Below are 19,158 nucleotides of genomic sequence, written 5' to 3'. Positions count from 1 at the left end.
ATGTATACAAGATAAATACCAACAGATGCTTTTTAATATTGTAATGTATGTCGGTCAACTAAATCTCATTAGATATAATATATACATAATAATGTTTGTAGTTATTAGGTATCTTTGCTAATTTATAAAAATTCTAGTGTTATGATTTCTTTGAATTAGCAACATTCAGAATAACTTATTGGCGTCAAATTTCTATTTCATTTTCATATTGACTTTAATTACACGAAAATTGTTATATATGTTTACTTTGACTTTCACTATACTGTCGAGTAAAATGTTATATGTTTTTAACATTTATTAATCACATTTATAAACTTAAATTGGTACGTTTTGCATGTGCGACATTTTATGATAATTACATCATATAATAACTGTAATGTTTCTGTTTTATGATTATTACATTATAATAACTGTAATGTTTCTGTTTTATGATTATTACATTATAATAACTGTAATGTACAGTTTAAATTCACTCTACATAACATAAACTGTGACCAAAAACATGTTGCCAGTTTGCTGTTCACACGATGCATTTAATATTTTATGTATAATAAATAAATAAATAATCATGTAAATACTCGCCATGGGACATTAATATCGTGTGTCCTTTTTCCAGTTCACAAGGGCCTGCGTTTCCTGACACGACGATTGTTGACCACACCTGGTTGGGATATCATCAATTATGCGTTTTGTGTTTGGCATAAGAGATGTATGAAGGCACAACAAACTGGACAATTAGGCTGTATTGAGTACGTTATTAGCATAGATCGATATCAAATTAATCATCGATTACTCTCGTCTTTCAGGCCAGACGTTGTAGCATAATTGATGATGAATTTTCTGTACTATAGTCACTGGTTTCCGACGATGTCCTATTATTGTTGTAATGATTCCCTTCCCTTTGTTTAAATGATATCATCTTCGCAGCGCTATAGCTACATGCCAAATACAAACTAAACTGTTTATCATTCGTGAACCAATTTTGATGCGATATTTTACATGTACATTTTTGATGCGGTATTTTAAAGAATTACATTACATGTAGAATTTTATTTTTATGCGGTATTTTGGAGAATTATATTACATGTAGAAATTTGATCCGGTATTTTGGAGGATTATATTACTGTAAAATGTACATATCACATTTATCACATGCTATATTTATTTGCTTGACAGAAAATCGACAGCACAAATAAGTGTTACAAGATAAAACGCAATTAGCTGTTAAGGTGTAAAATATCTCCTTAGGAAACAAACATGATATCGATCTGTGTTCCGAAACAATAAGAATTTATGAATATATAAACAAAGTGTTACTACAATGTACGACAACATGTGTGGGAAACAATGGTGTTATCGTAGCTCTATAGGTTGGCGTGTATGATGACGTCGTTTAATTGTTCTTAATATTGTTGTGAAAAAAATCATTTCCATATACTAATTTTAACGAGTTTGACATTACTTACAATAAAGTTTAACAATCTACGGTGAAGTTGACGTCAGATGTTACAATTGGAATTGTTATTGCACATGACACACGCATGTTAATTGTATTTATAACAGACGACTTAATACCATGATTGAATAACTAGAACTTATAAAACGTCATTAGGCACTAAGTTTAAATCATGAAATAACTAGAAGTTATGTAGTTTATAACTAGAAACTGTTAGGTTTGTAACATTGAAGTATATATTTCACAATTGTCAATGGTTAGAGAGTGAATGTGACCAATGCGATACATTTTTCCTCTCGAAATCGGTCAGATATTGAACCATGCATGTAGCAAACTTACAATTACAGAGCCATATCTGATCTCTCTCGTCAGTTTTCTTGTATTGAATGTATAATACAATGTTTCTCAATTTGATCAGAATAAATCTTTACCGTTCTTTTCGTTTATATTTCATCAATAAATCGATAAATGAGATACAAATAGTTGCCTATAGGTAATTGCTTAGGACATGAACTTTCCTACGCGTGGGGTAGCCTTGTTCTTCACTATATAGTTCACAGGGGCTTGAGAATCATCATCTGATACTTGTATGTAGTCTTATCGTAATAGTATTGTATAGATAATGGTGGACCACTCTTCAATGGCTTTGTTCTGCATTTCTATATATAAATAGAGTGGTTTTTTTAGATAGTAGCTAATCCCCTCGATCAGGCTTCAAAATGACGTAATTGGATATACTGTATGTAGTTAAGAAATCGCGAGTTAGCTATAGACAAATAAGTGGCGAAATGGCAGCTCCGATTGTAAGCTACCTAGGAATTTGAGATAGACATCGGTTACATGCTGACGTATCGGACCAAAGATAATTTGTTAGTAAATTTGGTACTTCTATTGTACCACATTATATTGTGGACTTATAAAGACGACCATTCATGTTACATATGTACATATGTATAATATTATATCTTTATTTCCTCCAATGTGAAGATTTACAAAGTAAAGATTAATAACATAAGAATACACAAATAAGCAAAATCCAAGCACACTACGATTTCTCTGAGCTTTACTACTATTTTTTTTTTATCTGTACAGTGGTTTTTTCAACGGCGTAAAGGGTCTGAAATGATGTTTTCTAACATATGGCAAGGAGACCCCTTATGCCCTAGTGCAGAAAAACATTTTTTTTATTTGACTCATTGTATCTATCAAACATTCGAACTATTAGACTTTCGGACTATTTGGTCTTTGGACTAACGGGCCTTTGGACTATTAGTATTTCGGAACAGAAGGGTGTCCAAGGTGAAAAACATGGACTAGATGTGTATGTTTTTGTTAAGTCAGATTCGGTCAAGCAAACAACTTTTTTCTGAAATGTACATTTTCGCATATGTCTTATGTTTAAATTAACAAGTTACCCAATAATTAACGAGTCAATGTAGCAATACCTAAAGTTAACTATAATGTATAAGTGCAGTTAAACAAGGAATAATTGCCTTAAGAGGGTTTTTTATTGGAAACGTCCAAATACATTTAACTTTCTAATGACTACGAAAATGAGATGAACAGACGCAAGAACAGCTTCGTTATGAACACAAATTATTCGCTAAAATTAAATGTACATATGGTCATGTCGTATTATATTTCCATTTGCTCGGGATTGATTCTCAAGTCCCTGTGCAACAAATCGGATACAACGCCAGGACAGAAAAACTAGAGAATTTTACGACTTAGAAAGAGAAGGTCCTGTTCGATACCAAGATTTCTAAGCTTGACATTGATGGGGTTTAGCCAGACTATAGCAGTAAAGTGTAGGCCTTTCTAATTAACTACGTTCCTAGACCTGCTCTCGTATCTAGGTAAAATACAACGCTGTATCCACGATCAATTGTGTTTCTATATCTGGATAGTGATAAACTAGAAAACTTCATATTAATAATTCATCCATTCTATTATCAACCTGACATTGTGAGAGAGTTTCAAATCATTCAAGTTTAAATTCACACATGACAAATAATGTATAAAAACCAATTCAGTCCGTGACTATGTAGATATAGTTTAAATGAATGGAAGGAGTCCTTATTGTTCGGACAGATATACCGCCCATCACACCGTGTTTCAAAAATCCGGGTAAGCCTATTCGTAGTGTTATTTGAATACCATATGGATATATAGGTATAAGCTGTTTACAATTCTTCTCCCGCGAGACAATCCCACACGGATTGTCATAAAGTAACCCGGCAGATAGGTCAATGTATAGATACATATGACAACTTGATTAGGAGCGCCATTGGCTCGACATAGGAATGGAGTGTATAAAACTATAGAACAAGCACGCGCGTGTGATCTTAAACGTGGAAAGAATCTGGAAAGATATGACACAGGTTTTTAGCAATAGTATTTAATTTACCTGTATTATAAAATGCCTGGATGCAAATGTATTATTGTTCGCAGTCTGGAGTGGCGATAGCCCAATTGAAAGGCAGAAACACGGGTCGCCATAACGACAAGAAAACAAAGGGAAATAAACATCCATGTTTATCTAGAAGCCGTTCTCATGCCCGGAGCCATGCACATGTATACTAGCAGTTAACGAGACAGTTACTAATTCTGGTCGTAGTGAAGTGCAGGTCTCAATACAAGGCGATCGTCGTGTATAGATAAAGTGTATAGTTGTTGTAGGTTCATTAGGTTTTATAAGATTGTGGCCGAATTGTAATCTGAAAGAGACCACAAGAAAAAATATATAAAGAATTGTCTACAAATTAACAAGGATCAAATAGTAAACTGTGCAATATGGGGTGCAGCAACAGTACCGCCGGAGGTGATCCGAACAGTGCACCGGCATCAAATAGTCAAGGACAGGCTCATGAAAATGGTGTAAATAAATCGGAGGAACCCCAAAAGCCACAACAAGCGCAGCAACAGGAAGAAAGCGCGGGAAAACCTGCAGACGACACACAACAGCAGCAGGCGACAGATAACGGTCCGGCCAAAGGTAAAATTTGTTCATTATAATACTGTATAAAGATAATGCTAGTATTTTATCTGTTTGAAACGTTGTTAAATGTAACCACACGTTACATAGATTATGTTCCTGTTCCAAAATATCGTTGCTTGTAACTTCAACTTTGAAAACAAGTTATAGGAATTTCACATAATCATAATTTTTTCTAAATTGTCCAATTGTCCAACTCTTGATCGATACAAATACTGTGTCGTTTGTGATTTCCATCATATACATATATATCCCTGTTGGTTTCGTGTACAACGGTAAGAAGAGACATACATATATAAACATACATATATAAAACGCTAAATTTAGATACAAAATAAGCGTTAATACAAAGCATTGAAAAATTTAAAAGAACTCTGATTTAAAATCGACAAAACGTATATCTTGATCACGATAAATGATAATGGCCAGTTGTATATAGGTTTAGTACACGGTCGAGTAATTCTAACTACGGCTATGTATAAACAGTTGTCTAATACACTGACATTCGAAACGCTTCATAATGCTAATAAGCATGTACCATTTAAATCACTGCAGTTTTGGATGCAGTAAACTGAATCATGTTTTAAATGCACAATTGCATTATTTAAATGCAAAATTTACATGAAGTATATTATATACACGACTAGTAAATATTTATTAGTCACAATATGACCGCAGGTTCCATATAAAATATTCATTCATCTGTGCTAACCGATTTCAATGGAGTTAGTTACACAGTAGGTAATTAGATTGGCTAGTTTACAGATAGGCCTGCGCTGTTCAACACGGGGCTATAAATAACAAATAATATATGCCAAGGCAAGCTTGATATTCCATTCATCACAATACTCAAAACAGTGTCGGATCAATGGTGATTTCTAGGGCTTCAGTAAACCCATCCCCTCCCAAAATTCTGAGAATTTCTCTTGAAAGTCGTGCATTTTATCGAGGCACCCCGTTCGAAATTTGGTTCCGCCACTGCAAAACTAGAAATTGTAATGACATCATTTTATTATTCTGTATATATATATACTCAGTACGTTGCCAAGCACTTTCCACGTACCCAGACTTGTGTGTGTTATTATGATATTTTACTAACTTAACTTAGTATTCTTAGAAGGTCGAAGAAGTGAGCTTTCAAAGTTGTCACAGAACAGTTTTGCATTACTCCAACATTCAGACAGAAAATATCATCCAAGCTAACTTTCATAATATATATGATTGGAATTTAAGGTAGTAAATTTTATCACATTGAGTTACAAAACCTTCATTTTTTCGCCACAAGTTTACAACGTGTAACAAATCTTCCTGTTGCTAAGCTTTGTACTGAACAATGAAAGGTGTATACCTGGTTGACAACTTGACATCACTCGCCTTGTAAGGCACTTGACAGTTTTCTATGAATATTTAATCGGCTGACCCCTTGAAACAATGTAAATATGATTAAAAGTATATGACCCGCTAACGATACAAAGTAAATGGCATGGTTAGTTTGTATTCGAGAAAATTTAACTTTGTTGATTATGGTTGGTAATTGATAAGTAAAAAGATAACATACAATGTATAATCTAATGATTTTTTTCATTATGAGACAAAAATGCCACCACTGTCGCATGCTATCGTGATAAAATGTCAGTGGAGATTACCGAGTTGATACACTGTACATGGGCGATTTACTTCTAATCAAATATCCCTTAACGAACAACAATGGCCATCGCCATTAGCTATAACGAGGCAAAATAAGGGTGATTACAATTCAATTAAGCACAAAGACACAAACTATGAAAGACATGATTAATGAAAATTAAAAAGTTAATAGTTCATTGAAATATTGGTAATTAGCTGGTCTTATACACGTAGTTTGACCTGAAAGTGCTCATATGACAGGGGTCACTCACTCCGGCCAAACTGACCATGCTGAACACACTCAAACGGAGCGTCAACGGTTTCCTATCTCGACTGAAAACAAGACTGAACATATATATGTAAACGATATAAAGTACGATTAATAACATGTCGACGATATGACGGGGAGTCAAGTACAGTTAAATTGAAACAAACTAATTGTTTAATTTGTAAAGAACTTTGATAATGCCCTAATCATACGTTATAGGCATATCTTTAAGTCAAATCCCTTGGTATTGAAAATTTAGTTTGCTCGCAAAAAAATTCCTTAATTGTAATTAATACATAAACAGTCAGTGTGATGTCATTTTAATCGATTGTTGTTAATCTACAAGGAAACATTGTGTTTTATACTGAGTAGGAGTTAAAACACTCGATAATAAAATAGAATCCCTGACGGAAGTAGAACATGTACATTGATACTATGTGGCTATCTCTGGATAACATTTTCTCTCCCAAAATGAAATTCAACAACCAGGAAGCTGATCCCAGGGTCTGAACTCTAGTACATATTCTGACAATAGGTTCATTTTTAACCTCAGATAAACAGGTGTATTAAAAAAATGAACTGAGAAGAACATGTTTTTATTATTTCGTTCTAAGTAGGATTATTGAATAAACAGTTAAAATTACATAAAGTGTTTCCTTGCCCGTCCCCCTGTAGATATAAATCGCGTTTTTATCTATATTATGTACATAATATTCATAGAGATGAGACATAAACGGCCACGTTCTAGTAGTTTTATGAGGTGTCGTTATTGTAACCCGGAATATGTATCAATATTTGTTTATTGTTTGTAAGTATGTATATATGACACCGAGTCATCAGAACAAATATCATTGTTAGGAAGGCAGAGTTTTATAATGCTGATGTCAGCGTTTATACACGCCATGGCACATATACTGGATAACTGTAGTATACAGAATACAGCTAGTGTTAGCATACTGAAACAACGAAAAACTCAACACTTTCACTAAAGATAGGAATTATGTAGTGCGATGCCAAGGCCATCTGCATTCGTATATAAAGATGAGGATACAAACCAATATAGTCCCATTCATAGTAGTCCTGGTTTTATATAAGCATTCTGGTCTACCATTTGTTACTGACAGAGTGAAATGAAGGGAAGTAACTCTGATAGATCTATTCTTTATCAAAGGTTCAATCAAAATCGTGCGCGTTCTGAATCAAACGATTAATGTAAGTTTATCTTTTTGTCGCTTGTGTAATGATTAGAATTGCAGCATTCTTTTTATTTTTGTCTCGCATTAAAATTCCTTGAGTAGTCCTTTTGGATTTTAATGTCCATATTATTATTATGCTTTGGTATCATATGTTTATACATGAATAGTTCAAATTATACCTAATTTAGCGATAGCCTTGACAGTAAAAACTTTTTGATCGCAACCTTGTGTTTCATTTAAAGGGACAATCCAGTCTAACGGATACATAACGATATATGTATATTGTGAAAATATCCCAAAGTAGATAGTTGGACATTGTTAATTATAATATCTTTCCATTCGTAATATTGAATTTAATATAGTAATTAAGATACCGAATACCTCACAGTATTACAACACATTATAATTATTTTACCTGTATATGTGTGTTTGCAAGTACAGTCCCGATCAAATCTGTCATGAACGGATTCATGAAGGTTTTTTTTAAACAATACGAAATATGGTTTAACCGAATCAATTATAACCCAGCCAGATTACAAATTCATCCCGTACAAATAATTATTCCACGTATTGAGCTGATTTATCATTCTCGTATAGATTCTGGTCCTTACTTAAAACCTGCATCAGAAGACTGCAGTTTACCCAATCAATATGTAATTTGGCTGTTTTATTCCGAGGAATTGTGATACAGCGTCCTAATATGAAAATCAATGCCTTGATGGTCCTGTATCTAACTGGAATAGAACAATGGGTTATTCTTTTACACTGACGTCACACGACAATGCGATGAGATGATATACCAGGTATCACTGTTAGACCTTTTGTTGGAGACGGTTATTGTCTACTACTTAATCTGTATGAAAGTGCCACTGAACGTGGACAGCTAGATGATCTTTACAGACCTTTTTATTCAAAAATCAATGATATATTTTTTAAACTAAATCAAGTACTCTATATATCAATGATAAAAGACTTCTAAAACACGTTTGTGTTTATCAAAACTGATGACGTCATCGATACATGAACTACAAATGAGACACAGTAATCCTAGATCTTCTAAAGATCACGGATGGATATGTTTTTAAAACAAAAAATGTAAAGAAGATTTATTAAAAGGGCGCAGCCCTTCGTAAAGGGCTAGAAGTGCGAAGCACTTTTAATGTAACACATGCATGAAAATACAACCGTAAATACAAAATCCATGGATATGATGTTTTGAAGTACGCTCATTATATAATCGAGAGGTTCAAACGCTCATATGACCTGACAAACGTCATCTTCATCCGGCAGAAGCTCAGAGCTATTGCTGTTTTTTTAGCAAGCGTTCTTGAAAGTGATTTAGACCACTTTCCGACATAATCAGCTGACCAGAAACGGAATATCTGTTACAAAATAACAGAATCTTACATGGGTCTGTGAAGTAGATAGGGATTTCTCACATAGCTAGCCATGTAAGATAGAGTTGTCCCATGAAAGACAGCTATGTAAGATAAATCTATCTTACATAGCTGTGACGTCACAATTGAAATAACAATGAGATGACGTCATGTCAGCCAAAGTTGACGTCATTTTTCTTCTATTTTGATTGATTTGTCGGATTTATTTACCATTTCATTTGTTTAATTTGCATTTCAAACCGTTTTACCTAAGATTTCTTGTTTATATTTCAATATTCACCAAACTTTGATGAGCTCTTTCGAATGGCGTTGTTATTTTTAAAATCGATCGATTATTTAAGAAGTTAAGATTTTATTACAAAATGGCTGCCTCACCTTTCGTGCAAGTAATTCGACAAGCAATGTGAGAAAATAACTCTTTCATATGTAAATTATGTAGGATAGAACTATTCCACCCTCGGGTACAGAATTTTGGGTCAGAAACCTCGGCAAGCCTCGGTTCTGACCCAAAATTCTGTACCCTCGGGTGGAATAGTTCTATCCTACATATGTACATATGAAAGAGTCATATAATCTCTACCCAAGTGAAAGATTTTGGCCGGTCAACCCGAGGCTTGCCGAGGGTTGACGGCCAAAATCTTTCACGAGGGTTGAGATATCCCTGTCCACTTCACAGACCCATGTAAGATTCTTTTTCTCCCATACTTAGTAGAAAAAATGATGAAATTCCAGTATGTCTCCAGCTTTTTCATCGCGCCATTATCGCAGGAACGTTGTTATGCGTCAAAATTGATGACGTAATCTACAATGCGCGCCGCAATTACGCCGCATGTATTGATGACGTCACGTTATTGTCTAGCGCGTGTGAGCTGTCTTACACCCCCCTGTGTAAGATATAGATAACTTTTCCCTAGCAACCACGAGATATCCTTGTGAAGTATGGGAGAAATAACTATTTTCCTTCTCCAATGGAGTTTTCTTCTAAAATGAGTTTTTTGAAAGACAAGGATAGAGCGTGAAATTATATGAATAAAAAATGAACAGAAAATTCGGCTACGTTATTTCAATAAATTGCACTTTTTAACATTGCATAATTAATGGTTATTGAAACATCTGGCTGCGCCCTTTAAGACCTTGCCTCCAGCTATATTATTATAGTTATGGCATTGTAAAAACGAGTTTAATGGTATTATTATTTTATTTTATTGTATTTTCACAGATATTGTTCATATCAGTTCTACTATTGGGTGATACCACATATATTATTATACCTCACTTTTATTTAGAATGTTCTGATTGGATTAAACTTGATCACATGACATTGAATAAGTTAGATGTTTCCCCGGAATTGGAAGGCGAGGGAAATAACCCCAGGGAAATAACCCCCGAGGGAAATAACCCCAGGGAAATAACCCCCGAGGGAAATAACCCCAGGGAAATAACCCCTTGGAAGCTCCGCACGTGACCGGAAGTTGACGTCATCTGCAACGTCAACCAACAATGGCAACGCTGTTGTTTATTTTTTTGTAGCCCAACGAATTTAACAACGTTGTTGTTGGGAAATGTCCGAAAATTCGGCTACGTTATTTCAATAAATTGCACTTTTTAACATTGCATAATTAATGGTTATTGAAACATCTGGCTGCGCCCTTTAAGACCTTGCCTCCAGCTATATTATTATAGTTATGGCATTGTAAAAACGAGTTTAATGGTATTATTATTTTATTTTATTGTATTTTCACAGATATTGTTCATATCAGTTCTACTATTGGGTGATACCACATATATTATACATATCAGTTACTATTGGGTGATACCACAGATATTATACATGTACATTGTACATATAATCAAACTTATCGAGCCCATAACACATATTTTTCCCTTTGGAATAACTAGCGCAAATAAATGCATTATAAATGTCTGATTTTTCTCGAATGATGTTTTAATGTTTTTCAAGAAGAACGCAATTTCACAGGGATGATTTCCTGCTATCAAAATCGTCAAAATAACGGTCGTTGTTCTGTTTCTAACATAGCTTTAAAATGGCCAAGTGGTGTGACGATTCTCATTCAACCAAACGCTTCATTCATAAATATCCAACACTTAAACTAATGTTAATAAGAGTATGCCTATTTGAGCAAGATTCTCGATTCTGCATGAACTGCAGTAACAAGAGGCAAACTAAAATATGACCGACAGTTTTAATTATGTGGTTGTGAATAGTTGATAAGATAGAGGAGATCGGTCAATGTTCACAATGCAGGACTGGTTTTACATATGTATGAATCTAAGTAGATATCTGAATTATTGATTTCAAAGATCTAAAGCAAAGGAAGTGCTACATGACCACTAATCGGCAAAATCGGTCTCGAATGCTTCAAAATGGCCAGAATTTACATTCTGGTTCACACCAGGAAATGTGATGCCAGATTGTATTCATGTCAATCAATTGTAATTACAGTAGAGAAACATGAAATTATTACTGTCCTAAAATGAAAAATAGGGTGGAATATCACGTGATTACAAAGCATCGCGCTAAAAACGGTGATAGGCATTAAAACATCAAACCTCGTAAATGAAATATCAAATGTCGATTGATTCACGACATTGTCTGCAAATATACTCACAAGAAATCATTAGCGCATTTCGTATACGTCTTACTAACCTGTTTGGAGAGGAATTAGAAGTAACTCTTGTCGTGCTACATCTGAGTTGAGATAGTGCTGTATAGAAGTGTTCTCATTCCCAACACCAGCTTCAAAATAACCTCATAACGCGACTTAAATGCATGTATTTTTTTCGCAAACGAAAAACAGAACAAACAATATGACCGATGCAACATTAACCATTTGACCGCGTACACAATAATCTTATTAATGCTTGATACATTTGATTAGATTGACCCCGTTCAAGGAACAATATTATCGCCAATACTTTAATGGGATGTGTTTCTCTCTTTTAAATCAATTACAGAGTGTTACCCTAAAATGGTAGTGTCAACATTATGTGGCTCGTCAATTGGAAGGTGTATGTAAGAGATAGATGAGACAAAAGTGTGAATGGCTGATCTAAATAGCGTCGGGTCAATATTCTGATCAGGAAACTAGCCTAGATTTAAATTCATTTGAAATTTTATTTAATTCTAATCAAAGCTTCCAAGAATATTAATCGTTTTTCTTTTCAGGAAACAGACCAGCCCACTTTTAAATTCATTTGAATTTACATAATTTCAACTAAAGTTTCCGAGAATTTCAGTCATCTGACCTGCATGATCATTAAACAAAAACAAACACCCGTTGTCGCTAGGGTAGTTTTTGTAAGCAAACTTTTAAATAATGTAAATCATAAAATGCTAAAGTATATGGCGTTCTATATTGCTACCTGGTCACGATTTCGAGGCCCCTACCAGGTATAATGTCCGGATGATTCCCCTATACCAATTACATGTCAATAAATGTGTTTAATAGCTGCCAGTGGGGCACAGCCAATTCATAGAAGATTAAGACATTCAAAACAATGAAGTCTTGTACGGTAAAACCTTAACGGACTGAACGAACGTGTCAATACTAAACACGTTAGTATGTACACGTGCCCTGTTTAGGATAACTTTTAAACGACGATGAATATAACGACTGAACCGATGCATACTAAATTAGTACAAAGTAAACATACGAAACAAACAATCAAACCAGCCTGCAATCATTTACATCTATATAAACGTATCGTACTGTGTACATGTGTCGTAATTTTTTAAATATCCTATAGCAAACATGCCAGAAAACACTACACCCTTCATTAATATGGGAAGTTCTGGTGTCATGGTACGACCTACTGAAAAGTTAATCAATGACAGGGGATGAAAAGGCTTTCAGGTTGTTATAATCTAGAATGTTCCCTTTTCCTAACTCAACATCCATTTATACTAACTTGACATGTTCTTTGGTTCGTCTGTAATGAAGGAAGACAAATTAATGTATTTGGTATCACTATCGAGTCTTAAAGACTAACAACTGATTACATCGAGCTGTTTCCTGTATCTCAGTGCCGCTTTCATACTACAACTCTAAAGTATTCATGAGACGATTCCGTTATACACCTGTATGTAGTTTTTGCATGTATTAGCCGAGGCTTGAAGAGATACACGATAATTATAATCAAATTCCCGATGACGCCAGAACGTAGGACAAATCATGCGTGTTGAAATGTCTCTGCACTCATTGACATAGACTATCGTGTATATCTATGTCGTTGTTTATTACAGCATCACCTTAGGCCCTACGTTAAACGGTCGCTACGTTAGGAAGACTCTGGGTTATCTCCCCTTGTCGAAACACACTATAGTCTTTAACCGCTCAGCAAAGCGAAACGACTGGTTTGCCACTTGTCAGTATAATATGACTGGGTGGGATGTGCTGTGTGGTGTTTAGGATGGCATGCTTCAGTAATATAGCACTATAAAAGGGCAAGACCCCCTCTATCACAAGGACAGACACTGCACGAATATACTACAGTATCTCAAAACAGGCATTCAAACACTTCCTTTACTGGCCCTAGCAATCAAACATCGTGGATCGATGTTAAAAAGTGAAGTTTACCCGTTGCTTGTACAACTTTTTAAATATTATATAAATTATATCGTTCGTGTGGCCTTTCTATGTATCCCCCACGCAAACTGATAAATTATTAATATAAATCGATTAGCATTGTAATACGCGTGTGAGCTGTAGATATGATGGTCATGTTACATCTCCGAATAGGTATGTAATCGATACCAATTTCATGGGGAAATACACGACACATGAAAGTGCAGAAAGTGCAGTGTGCCTTAGATATCTTAAACCTTCAATTACATATACTTTGTTTTTATCTTTACCCGACCACATTCTACAGCAAAATCAAAATATACAAGCCCAAGTTATGATTTAATTTTATACTAAGCTTGCTAAAAGTTTGTTATCAGTAAACATGACCTAGTTTTAAACGTCGAAACAAAATAACAAGAATAACTAGACCACGGGTTCCGGAAGAGGTTGCCAGAAAATTTATTATTTTGAACATTGAAACAGATACCTTTTGTATTGATGTTTGCTGAATATCAAGACTGCATATGTTACTTCGTTCAGCCCATGCTAACACAAGTCCATCTGACACAAATCGAACAAGTTATGGTACAAAATCACTGAAATGTTACTGTTGCCTTTGAAAAACAGTTCATACACTTCTTTGGTATTCTTTACCAAGATAAGGAATCTCAATTATTATTGACCGTGAACTTATCGAACGAATAATTAACTCCGGCCTTTAAAATTGATAAATTAAGATAATTTAAATATTTCTGTAATGGTTTACTGGTGTGAATAGAGAATGAAGAATATTTTTACCAACTGCCTTCAAGGGTCTCAAAGGCAGTTGGGAAGAAAAACTCGTCATCCACTAAGGAATCTGAAAGTGTCAAAAGAGTTCAAACATAAATCAGAAACAAACTTCCAACCCACATGCTAGAACAATGAATCGCATGATGAGGCAAAAAAACCATAAATGGTACAGTGACAGAGTACTGTGTTACCTAGGGTGAGAGAGGAGAGGGATGGAAAGGGATATATTCGCGCCAACACCAGGTGTGGGTCAGTGCTAAAGGTACCCCAAACTGACAGACAGACAAACACACGTTCCAAAAAGTCAGACTTCGTGCTGGACAAACACACACCGACAGGTCAGAAGTCGTATCGTGAAGCCGGTATACCAAGCATTGTTCTCACTGACGCATCAGATGTCGTGGTCAATATATGTTTGTTTCCGGGGGATATAAAGATATTTATTGTGTGCGATCAACTTCAGATTTCTAATAGATTTTTAATCAAACCGTAGTCCTCCCTGTCCGGTAAACAATAAACAACGTAGTATTGATATATTGGCTGTAAACTTGTCTCCGTGTCTAAATAATGGTGAGCTTCTAAATAATGGCGAGCTTCTAAAACACTCATTATCATCGACGTTATCATCGAAACGAAAGGAAAATAACAAAGTGATAAAGCCAAGGCTCAGGGCTATTGCTCTCCTTCATCGTTCTGAGAATTATTACAATATCCCACCTATAACGTCTTTATTGTGATACATTTTTGTATTTCTAAAATTCGAATGAACTGGGGTTTTTTAAGAATTAAATCAATCTGATCAATTCTTTTGTATCTTACTGGTTATTGTCTTAGCTCAGCTAGGATCCTTTTACTGATAGTACATACATGTATCTGTACAGTTCACGTTTTCTTTTTCTAATATCGCATGATTCATCAAAATTAGTTCACGAAAATTGGATTAATTTTCAAATAATTTTCAATAAAATTAGAAAAATATTGAATCTCATAAACAACATTGCAGAGGACATCATTAGTTGAGAAAATCTTTCCCTGCCTACTCTCGGGTTTTGTCAATATGTTTATTAAGGGATAACAACAAATTAATTCGTCAATAAAGATGTTTAATCACCACATCATTACTCCACTGGGTAATGCTGGTGTCGTATTGCAACATAAAATTCGATACTCATATGACGGTTCAGGGTAATTGTCAAAGAAGAAATAAATGTACTCTTCACGGTGTAAATATAATTGTTAAAAACAATAAAACATTGTTTAATCATTTGATTTAGGTAAAAGCGCATCATTTAAAAAATCCATTTTCGTTTATCAACGTTCGAGTATGAAGTATGCAATTCAATTGTTCAAATGATAAAGCAAAGGAACATTTGAAAAGATAGATTAAGAAGTACGCATGAAATGTAAATATGCGCCTGGTGTCCCGGAATGACATAAATCACCTCGCAAGATTTCAATTTGCAGTTTCGTATGACATCAAGTTTTTTTTTTCAAAAACTCTGATTTTATCCCAATCCACCAATAATACAAATCATCTGTAATGTATTTATTTGAATTTGGAAACTTAATGATTTCAGTTTGGCAATCAGGCTTGTTAACCATTACGTTAATTTTGCTTTTTTAGAGGAACAGAAGGCTGATGAAGTGGCAGAACAGCAGGAAAATACGACAGATACACAAAAGGAAGAAACTACGACAGATACACAGAAGGAAGAAACTCCCGCACAGACACAAGAGGAACAGCCAGAGCAAACGGAGCAACAACAAGCGTAGGGTGTAGAGCGAGTGTCTGAATCAGAGTGAGGTACGCAACATGTGATTGTTTAATTGGTAAGCGATTGGGTGGGGATGTTCTATTCCTAGTTCTTAATTTTATGTTTTGTTATTTAGTCATACAACTGAACATCTAGTTTTCGATACAAAATTACGTTCTAGTCGTAGTTCTTAATTTTATGTTGTGTTATTTAGTCATACAACTGAACATCTAGTTTTCGATAAATAGTTACGCTGTCTCCAGTAGTTGGAAAACAATGTATTATGGTATCTCAGGTGCTGGAATTTAAATTGGACAAAACATTAAGAAATTGTTCAAGCAAAAATACAAATAGGTTATACAACATTCCGTGTCAATAGATTACATGCTTAGCTCTAATACTCTGATACTTGACCGATTTGAGGTCAATAGCCGTGAAAAATACTGAAACCAGGCTAACAATTCTGTTGCTCCAACGTCAATCCACAATCTCTCGTCATCCTCCATATTCTGGCCTAACAATGAATATCTAAGTGGACATAGCCAATACAAAACGTTTTAGACAATATTACACTAGTAACTATGCAAAAATATATTGGGATTTCATTTGATGACGGGTACACTATACGGTACACATAAAAAGACTTTAAATAAATCCTAGCACATCATCAAAACATTAAAGTAGACGTTTGTATTAGTTCTCTATATATGCTGTCTTTAGATGTTCATTTATATAACAATAACTCGGGCACTGACAGGGATGTTCCTTCAGGGAATGTAAAAATAGAATTATCTGACGTAGATACATGTATAGCGTTGGTGTAAGGTGATCATGATCCGCAAAGTCTGGTATTAATACTGACTGGAGAATGAACGCATTTTAATCAATGGAAAACAATTCTGATGCTATATTTGTATTTATTGATCTTCATAATCCTTGTTAAATACATGTTATCAAATAGACTGGTCTCGAACTTTGATCAGTAGCTAAATGACGTGCAGCTTTAACATACAGCTCTTGTATCATTTCACTTTATATTTAGATAGGTTTATATGTATTTCGTATAAAAACTGCGTATGTATATATACAATAAGCTAAAATTGAACATTAACATGATAATTGCTATTGTAAGAAATCCTCTCGAGTATGACGGAAATCAAAATATCAAAATATCACAAGGTTATAATTAAGTTTCAACAAGTACAATAAAAAGAACATTTTTTGCGAGCTTAATAATTCTTACGACACAGTTTAGCGATATATGTTACTTATTATTGATGTTTTATTACAATGAAGCATCACATACTTCTATACATGTATACGAATATGAGAATACCTCACCATAAATATACTATAGTGTAGATAATATTTTCATTTACAGCTGCCACACATATAGAATTCATCTTAAACCGACGACGATGTACAAAGGGAGGAGATGAAAGAAGAGGAAAAGAAGGAGGAGGAAGAGGAGGGAGGAGGAGGAGGAGGAAAGGAGGAGGAGGAGAAACCATAACATTACAGTTCCGTCCAGTTTCTACGCAATTTTGATCATTGATACATATAATGACGCGCTATTTATTTTTTATATGCATACAATCTATTTATGATAACGCTTTTAAAATTGACACTGTTGTATATGTTTCACATAATTAGGCAAAACCTCAGTTTACTAAAAGCTGTACAGAATCATTATACATGTATAATACTTTTATATAAATATATAACTTTTAGATGTGTGACTTAGATTTCTTAATTTGTAATGTCAAATTCTTGAATAATGTTTTTAAATAAAAAGCATAAAACATTATATTAAATTTTAATATAACCCTTATAAAATAAAGATATCTTTGATAAAGACGATGTTATTATTCAGCATTTCATAAATGTTACTCATATTTTGTAAAATCTTCAGCTTTTAAGTTCAATTAGAAACAAAAATGAAAAAAGCTTGATTAAAAGAAGCGCATGCAACCTTTGAATAATGAAAAAGGGAAAATCTTATTAGTAAAATTAATTTAACTTAATATTTGTATTGCACAAACTCATCACATATTATCATGATTATCATACGATTTTTAATTTTCAATTTAGTTTACTTTAAAATTTGTCACAATCAGCTATTTTTGTTAATTGCTTATATCAGTTGTACACATATACATTGTGCGTAGATAAAATAATCTATATGATTATTATTCTTAATGTGGTTTTTAGACGTCTCCAGTCAATTACTATCACTTTTGATTTTGATGACATGTGATTAGATAGGTAATTACTAGTATCACTTTATAGAAAGTAAAGCATTATATGGGGAGTGGAGGGGGCTGCTGTTATTTGTTAATTAATTCAGGGTTTTCTGTGTCCCTAGATGTTATGTTTAAACATGTAGCTGTGATATGATTTATATAAACATACAGTATTGGGAATGAAGAATGTGTATAATAAAACTAAAATCATGTGAAAAAGAAATAAAAATGATAATTTATTGAATAATCCCTGCTCTTGTTTTTCTTTTATATACAATTGAACTGCAGCATAAAGTTTCGCCATTTTAAATTGTCAACTGTGTTCTGGAATGAACTTAGGATAATGTAGATTCGATGTTGTGCTTTTCAGCAATTCCCCAATTAAGAATTAAGATATTAAGATAAAAAAAAAACTTTATGTTTAAAGTCATCATCAGAAATTTTCAACAAGCAACAAGAAAGAAACATTGGGGGGAAAGAAATACTTGCCAAAATCTACATAGAATAAACCGGATATAGGTAATGGATCTCCATCTTGAAATCTGAACAAGACTACAGTGATTCGGAAAACATTACGCTTTTATAGACATTGCACAAAATTTTGGCTCCTTTGGTTTCCAAGACAAAAATAATTCAGAATATTTTCACGAGGCTTTACATTAATCTATTTACTTGGAAGAACATGCTTTGCCTTTTTCCAAGATTTGAAAATAGGACTAGAGAGAACCGCTTGCCATTTCTGGTCACAGTTTAAAACCGCTAGCAAAAACATCATGGGATGAAATTTGTATTCCCATTTTAATATGGATAGTACACAATATCACTTGACAAATTTTGAAATACTC

At 34.0% G+C, this 19,158-nt stretch overlaps 1 protein-coding gene across 1 annotated transcript; it reads left to right on the top strand.

Annotated features, from left to right (window-relative positions):
- Window positions 1-3,657: 3,657 nt before the first annotated feature.
- Window positions 3,658-18,560, top strand: LOC138325307 (110 kDa antigen-like). Its single transcript, XM_069270865.1, has 3 exons — window positions 3,658-4,451; window positions 15,941-16,120; window positions 17,452-18,560. Exons 1-2 carry the CDS (start codon window positions 4,250-4,252, stop codon window positions 16,087-16,089), a joined length of 351 nt encoding a protein of 116 aa, XP_069126966.1. The 5' UTR covers window positions 3,658-4,249; the 3' UTR covers window positions 16,090-16,120; window positions 17,452-18,560.
- Window positions 18,561-19,158: the final 598 nt, after the last annotated feature.

This window comes from Argopecten irradians, chromosome 6 (assembly GCF_041381155.1).
Source record: "Argopecten irradians isolate NY chromosome 6, Ai_NY, whole genome shotgun sequence".
Taxonomy (NCBI): Eukaryota; Metazoa; Mollusca; class Bivalvia; order Pectinida; family Pectinidae; genus Argopecten; species Argopecten irradians.
Note: the sequence above shows the minus strand (reverse complement) of the source record. Positions and strands in the feature narration are given on the sequence as shown.